Source organism: Petaurus breviceps, unplaced genomic scaffold (genome assembly GCF_028583685.1).
Source record: "Petaurus breviceps papuanus isolate PSGF00001 unplaced genomic scaffold, PetGlider_PUasm1.0 523, whole genome shotgun sequence".
Lineage (NCBI taxonomy): Eukaryota > Metazoa > Chordata > Mammalia > Diprotodontia > Petauridae > Petaurus > Petaurus breviceps.
The window spans coordinates 3153813-3161531 of NW_027186356.1; the positions used below are offsets into that span (position 1 = coordinate 3153813).

At 45.5% G+C, this 7719-nt stretch overlaps 1 protein-coding gene across 2 annotated transcripts in view; it reads right to left on the minus strand.

The window, feature by feature from the left end:
* SIN3B (SIN3 transcription regulator family member B) overlaps positions 1–7719 on the minus strand; it is a 75853-nt gene that overhangs the window by 67331 nt on the left and 803 nt on the right. For both annotated transcript variants that reach the window (XM_069102096.1, XM_069102097.1), the window contains exons 2-3: positions 6912–7018; positions 2828–2981 (exon numbers count right to left, since the gene is read on the minus strand). In XM_069102096.1, the coding sequence (XP_068958197.1) occupies positions 2828–2981; positions 6912–7018 (261 nt within the window). The remainder of the gene's footprint in view (positions 1–2827; positions 2982–6911; positions 7019–7719) is intronic.

The window sequence follows — 7719 nt, forward strand, 5'->3', positions numbered from 1 at the left end:
CACACACACACACACACACACACACACACACACACACACACACACACCTCTTGTGACCTTGGACAAGTCACTTAACCTGAATTGCCCTACCTCCCCCCCCCAAAAAAAAAATAAATGAATGAATAATGAGTCCTCAAGATGCTATCTGCAGATGACATATGCTGACGGCTATCAAGCCACAGCATACCACAGTGCCTGCTCAGAGGCCCACTGCCATTCAAAAGGCCTAGTAATTTACACAGGAAAAATCAAGTGGATCAAGATGCCTGTTTCCAAAATTATAACACAGAGTTGGATAGGCAATGGGTAAATACAAGATATATCTATCTTGGGCAGCACTGCCAATGGATAACAAATTGGTCCCAAAGCTGAAAAGAGCAGGCTCTTTAATTGCATTGAAGGAAACCAGTGTTCAATCATTTCAAGATGCTGCTACCTAACACAGAAATCCATCTTCATAGCACTGATATTTTCCCAGTGATACCACCACCTGGATTCAAAACTGCGGGTAACACAAAGAGACATACGTGGTCAATTTGTGTAGGCTTGATATTACCAATAATTACTCAAGCACAAGTGGCTACAAAAGACATCATTAAGAAAATGTATAATCAAATAAGGAGATGGGCAGGTCATATATCAAGGGAAAGAGATTGAAAACAAATAGCCAGAGTCAAACTGGGCTCCATGAAATGTTAAAGCCCTAGAGGAAGATTTCCAGCATATTCCATCATCCTCTGTGGAGGACGTAGACACAAATCATGCAATATAAAGGGATGTGGGTAGGTTATAATCTACACCTATGGAGGGAGAACCCCCCCCTAATGCTAAGTTTATGAATCCCCAAAAATATGTAGAGCAATACTATTCTCAAATCCTAATTACTCACAAGATAAATCCGGCTATGATTTCTTTTTAAGAAGCACAAACTCTGCACTCTGGGACTGTCATTTGTAAACGTGAATAAAAATTCTTCATAATTCTAGTCATGTGCCTACAAATTTCTTTTTAAAAATGGAGTAGATTTCTGAAGAAATGATAGAAAATGCCATAGTCTATCTTTGACTTAGAGGAAAACTAGTCATTCTTCCCCCATCCCCATATACATCATCACCCCATTTCTTTAACACTAATCCTTATAACTCTCTTACAATTGTCCCCTTAACTTGGAAAGATCAATTTTTTTTTCAGAGATCATCTAACTCAACCCCCTCTTTTTAGAGACAGAGAAACTAAGGCCCAGAGAGGGAAGTGGCTTGCCCAAGGTCACAGAGTAACAGCTTTTAAATATAAGCCTCATGTCTCACTTGATGCTCACAACAACCCTGTGAGGTACAAGTATTGTACCATCTTGTACAAGACACAGGAGAGAACTGAAGGCCAGAGAGGCTGACTTTTCCAAGGCCCATCACAGAGCTGGGACCTGATATGTCACCACTTGGCTGGGGCACCTCTCCCCTAGCCAGGTATTCTTTCCACCACACTGAATTGCTTTAGCCCTAAATGCTGCCCAGGATACAGGCCCTTGTCGAAGCTGTTGAAATGGGCAACTGTGATTCTCACCCCTTCACCTGTCCTGAATGACCACCTCACCCTTAAACACTAAGATGCCATTTTCTCTGTCCCTGAGCACTCCACTCTCGTGCAGGCACCAGGCAAGTTTTCTACCAGTTCATATCTTGTAAAGACTCAGGAGGAGAAGGTGAGCACTGCAACACCAGGTGCATTTGTAAATGGCAGGTATAGACAGAATGCTCAGGTCTTTTTAATCTATCCTCAAACAAAACTTATCTTCCCTCTGTAGGGCCACATCTCTTGCACCCAAGGAGCAGGTGCCTGCAATTTAAATAAAATAAAGTTTTAAATATACTTAACTTTAAGTCTCCAAGGCCAGGTACTCTGGTGAAGACCTGCAATCCCAGGTACCACAGAGCCTGGGACTGGCAGATCTGGAGCTCAGGAGCCCTAACCTGAAATGGATTAAGCCAATCAGGTGACTACACTAAGTCTGGCATTAATATGATGAAGCTCTGGGATGGAGAGGGGCATGGGCCAGGAAGAGCTCAGACACACAGCAAGTCAGTCAAAGCTCTTATGTTGGTCAGGAATGGGACTGGGCCCATGAGCAACCTCTGTACCTCTAGCCTGGGTAAGAAAAGGAGATTCAGTCTTGAAAAAGAAAAAGAATCTAAGATTTAATCAATGCACACTTCCCAACAAATCGCCAGTAGAAGGTCTCCATAAAATGCTTTGGGCGAAAAAATTAATCTCCTGGTAGCCAATCTCCTGAGGATGAGCAGACCTCATCACCAGGTCCTAGTCAGGTGATACCAAGGAGCTGGGCCTAATTTGCATAGTCTTCAAGGTTTTAGGATTGCTTCTCATCTATGAAGGGGTATTTTATTAGATAACTGCCAGAATACAACTTTACAACCAAGGATATGTCTGAAAACATATTTAAATTTCCTTGAAACACTCACGGGGGAAGTTACAAAATGAAAGCATTACCAACAGCTGTTGGCACAGTCCTTTCTATTCAAAATAAAAACACATTTCTGAAGAATCAATCCATGATGTGAAGGCTACAAACTAGAACATCTAGCCAGTATTTAGATTCTCAAAACTGACTGTTTTGGGTTTCCTGTGTGGGTGTTTCCATCTATTTTAGTTTGAACCAAAACCGATTAGCAGAGGCCAGGTAGAAAAATGTGTTCAAAACTGCAATCAAAAGCAACTCACATATGCTGGAAATCAGAGTTCTGTTCTCCTTGTAAATCTATACACATAATTTGGATACGCTTCAGTCTGTCAAACCATCTCAACATACCTGACTTGTCAACGGGGCCTGAATGCTTAACTTGCCATTCTTTGGGATTTCTATCCTGTATCCCAGAGGAAGAAAAGCGTTGAATCCAACAATGAGATCAGGGTGTTCATGGAAGAGTTGAGACACTCGCCTGATGACGCCAGGAGTATCAATGCTAAAACAAGAAGTGGAGTGGGCATGAACATTAAGTGATGAACTCTCCATGACAACCCCCTAAGCTTCTAGTGCTCTGCCCCTCACCTACACCAAGAAGTACCAAGGTCCCACCCACTGTAGGGAAAGGCAGACAGAGAGCTGGATCTAGGTCTGCCCCACCTCCCCCAGGCCCTGGGCAGGTGAGCCACAGGACCTCTAGGTGCTCAGAGCAGCCACTCCCAGACTTCAGGGGCATGCTGGAGGCACCAGCAGGGGGTAGAGGCCCAGAGCCATCTGGTGAACAATCCCATAGCATCCCTCTCCAAAAGCCAATCCCACATCTATGGGGCGATGCAGAGTCTCAAAGCACTCTGGTACCTCAAACCACTTCATCAAACCTTGGGGTAAGCTGGAAATGAGTTCAGGACAGTGCTCCTCACTATATACTGGATCCTAAGAAATTAGCCAAAGGACTTCCTGCTGTGTGACAGCTCACCTGACTATGCAAGTTTGGGACTAGACACAACAAAGGACAAGACAAAGAAGTCCAGCAGGCTGTAAGAAAGAGTTGCTAGGAGAAAAGATAAACCCAAACCACAGCAAAAGCACAACAGAAACCAGGACAGGGATGACATCTGTACAAGTGCTTAGTGCAGTGCCCAGCACACAGTAGGCGCTCTATGAATACTTACTTTCCTCTTGAGGAGATAAAGCCCTGCCACACAGGCAGGATGAGAGGCAAGAGAACTGGGCTCTAGACACTTGGCCTGGGGCCCAGCTCCATTATCCATCAGATGAAAAGGCTCTGGTGGTCAATGTTCTAAGGGCCTTCCCAGTTCTAGGGCACTAGAAGTCAGCCAAAAAGCATTTCTTAAGCACTTTTTATGTGGTACTCTGTGGAAAAAGAGGATCCCTGAAAAGAAAAACTACAAACAAACGAGACACAGACAAGGTAAACTGGAGGTAACCTCAGAGGGCAGCCACCAGCATTACAGGGGACCAAGAAGGTCCTCTTGCAGAAGGTGCGGTTTAGCTGAGGCTTGAATGAAGCCACGGAAGCCAGGAAGTGGAGATGAGGAGGCATGACAGAGGGACAGCCTGGGAAAAGGCACGGAGTCTGGAGAGGAAGGGTCTTGTGGGAGAAATAGCACAGAAGCCAGTCAGTGTCCCTAGATCACAGAATACTGTAAAAACAATAAGCTCTTCTCAGGTCCCCTTCAGCTCCACATTCTGTGTTCTATGTTCTAAGCTACTTCCCAGCTCTGATATTTTATGTCCCTTAAAGGCTGCCTTGCTATGAATCTCTCTCCCTTCAGACAAACAGTAACTCAGAGAGGAAGCTGTCAGGGGAGGAGGAAGCTCTCAAAAAGACCATAAACATCCCTAGAACATGCAAGCCAGCATCCTCAGCAACCCTCCAGGCTATGTTCTCAAGTCCCCTCTAGTAGCAGAAGCAACACTGCATGGAATGCAGACAAAAGATATGGGTTCAAATTCCAATTCCAACACATAGCAGCTACATGACTTTGGACAACTTCATTTCTTTAACCTCTCAAAGTCAATTTCCTTCTCTATTAATTGGGACTGATCATGCTTACACTACATACACTTTACAGAGGTATCACAAAAAAAGCAAAATGTAAAGCTTGAAGGACTACAAAAACAATATGTCATTATACTACTCAGTACAATGCTTGTAAACATACATTGTTTCTGTTTTATTTTGTGTCACAGGTCGTCAGCACAGTGCTTGAAAAGTATTAAGTGCTTAAAATGCTGGCTAATTTGAATTGTATTCCTTTTAAAGCCCCTCAGAGTGCTGACATTTTACCAATGAGGATTCCCTGAATAGGGGAATACCTCCAATTCTGGAATGTACATTTTTCACAAACTGGATAAAGGCTGCAATAAAGAACAAAAAAAGGCATAACTAACCCCTTCTCCTTACCTACACACCTCCTTCATCAGACCCCAGAGACCTACCCCACCCTTCCCACTGCTGAGTGCAAACTCATCTAACTCATATCAGACCAAAACTTCTGCTCTAGAAACAGTCATCAAATCAATGCTACCTTGACTTCTGGAAAGGGCATGATAAGCAACTGCCCACTGGTTCCATTCACAATCCTAGAGATTTCTGAGAACAAAATGCCTCTCCCTGGCCACCCATCCCTTGTAAAGCTCATGGGCAAGGAATCGCTTTTTGCATTCGTATTCCCAGGGTCTAGTACAGTGCCTGGCCCATAGGAGACACTTAGTATTTTCTAATTCTTACATCTTTCCCAGAATCCATGGGTTTCCTAAAGTGGCCTTTGTTCTGAAATCCTCTCCCTAATCCCACTCCACCCTCCCCAAACTAACTCAGCAGAAGGTAGGAGACCAAGCTAAAAAACACCAAAAGGCTTGTCAACAATCTCTAGAATATAGAAGGTGAACCAGAAGAGGCTCCGGAGGCCATCAAAGTCCAGCCTCCTCCTTTTACCACAAAGCTCGGCTTCGCAGCCCTGCCCAGGCTCTGGCCCACATTCCAGCTGGCCTCCAGGCTTCCCCAACTCTGACCCACAGCCCACAGAGTGTTTTCCTAAAGTGCAGGTGTGACCAAGTCACCACCCCAAACTCCAGTAGCTCCCCATTACTTCAAGGACCAAATATAAACTCCTGTTTGCCATGTAAACCTCCTCACAACCTGGACCCTTCCTATCCTTTCATCCTTCTGACAGATCATTACCTTCCAGGGACTCTAAGGTCAAGCTCAACAGGCCCCTTGGCTATTCCTCACATACAGGCAGCTAAGGGGTGCAGTGGGGAAGCCATTTATTAGCTTTGTGACCCTCGCAAGTCAATGAACCTCTTTCTGCCTCACTTTTCTCATCTGTAAAACAGGAATCAGAGCACCTACTTCAAAGGGCTGTGAGGGACAAATGAGACAACATGAATAGCACTTTACAAACCCTGAGGCTAGCTATTACTACTATGTAATGCTCCATTTCCATGTCTAGAAGGGTATTCACCTCCTCCTTTTAGAATTCCTGGCTTCCTTCAAGACCAGCTCAAGCCACCCACCTCCTCCAGAAGGTTACCTAGTGTCTACTTTGTATGTATATTGCATAAAGGCATAAATGTACATGTTGTCTTTCCCATTAGAATGTAAGCTCCCAGGGATGCTAGGTGGTGCAGTGAATAAAGCACTGGCCCTGGAGTCATGAGGACCGGAGTTCAAATCCAGCCTCAGAAACGTAACATAAGAACTAGCTGTGTGACCTTGGGCAAGTCACTTAACCCCAATTGCCCTCCAAAAAGCAAAAAAAAAAAAAAAATTGTGTTTTAAGGGGCGGCCAGGTGGCGCAGTAAGAGCGCCAGCCCCAGCATCAGGAGACCTGGGATCAATTCCGGCCTCAGATACTTGGCACCCACACAAAAATAACTGGCCGTGTAACCTTGAGCAAGTTACTTAACCCCAATTGCTTTAAAAAAAAAAAAAAGAACGTAAAGCTCCCTGAAAGCAAGGGCTGGTTTTGCTTTTCTTTTTTTTAGCTCCAGCTCTTAGCACAGAAGTTGGTTTCAGATCCCAAATGTTATTCACATAGCACTTTTTATACAGTGAGGTAGACTGTACAAGCATCAGTATCCTCACTTTACAGAGAAGTAAACTAAAGGTAGGAGATGATTGGGGACCTGGCCAGGAATGCACAGCTGGTATGTATTTCAGGCTTGATTTGAACTCCGGTCTTGACTCCCAAGTTCAGTGCTTTATCCGCTACCCCAAGATGCCTCTCTACCTATGTGAACTTGGGCAATAGACTTAACCAGCATCTCAATTTCCTGATCTTTAAAATGAAGAAGCTGAACTGGACTACATGTTCCCCAGGTCCCCTCCAGTTCTGCATTCTGTGCTCTTCCACAGTGAGCTCATGGCCAGTGTCTTATGTAAGGACTCCAGCATCGTTACCTTTGGCTCTTGAACTCTTTCATGATCTCCAGGAAGCCATTGTAGGTGGCAGGGTCACTCCCAAATCGGATCTTCACCTGATCCAGATAGGAGAGGGCATCCTCTACCTGCAGATACATAGTGGGGTTGTGGAAGGAGGAAGGTATTTCGGCCTCCAAGAGTGAACTGGGGAAACTGAAAGTCAAGGGGGAGGGTGGAGACAGGAACCACTGAAAGGTGAGAAGGGGGTGGGGAAGTGATTGGGAGAAAACCTGGGCCTGGTCTTTGAGGTAAGGGTAGCTAGATGTTGGAGGAGAGGAGCTAGACTTTGAGGAAGGGATGGGTCTTGGGGATGAAGAACAAGGGGCAAGAGGTTTAGGGTTAGAGCCTTAATACATGAGGCCAGCAGAATTCTTAGAGATGGCAGCTGGGATCTGAAGGATGGAATGAGGTCCTGAGAGGAGAAGGGGCCTGAACTTTGGGAAGAGAAAAAGGGCAGCTTTGACTGGGGAGGGAGGTGGCAAAGAAATGAAAGGGACAGCCGACCACAGGTGGGAGAAGTGAGGCACTGCCAGGAAGGCTGCTGTGCCAAAAGCAGGAGCCCATCCCGAGAGAGGAGGAGGAAGGTGCAATGCTAGAAAGGTAGGCTAAGAGAATGGGGGGAAGGGGAGTACTGCGGCTATGCTGGGGACACTGGGGGGATGTGCAGAGAAGATGGGGAGAATGAGGCATTGGGGAGAGGCTGTATGGGGGAGAAGAGGACAAGGGTGGTGGGGGACTGAGCAAGGAAAGAAGAGAGAAAATGGGAGCACTGGGGAGGGGCTGTGCA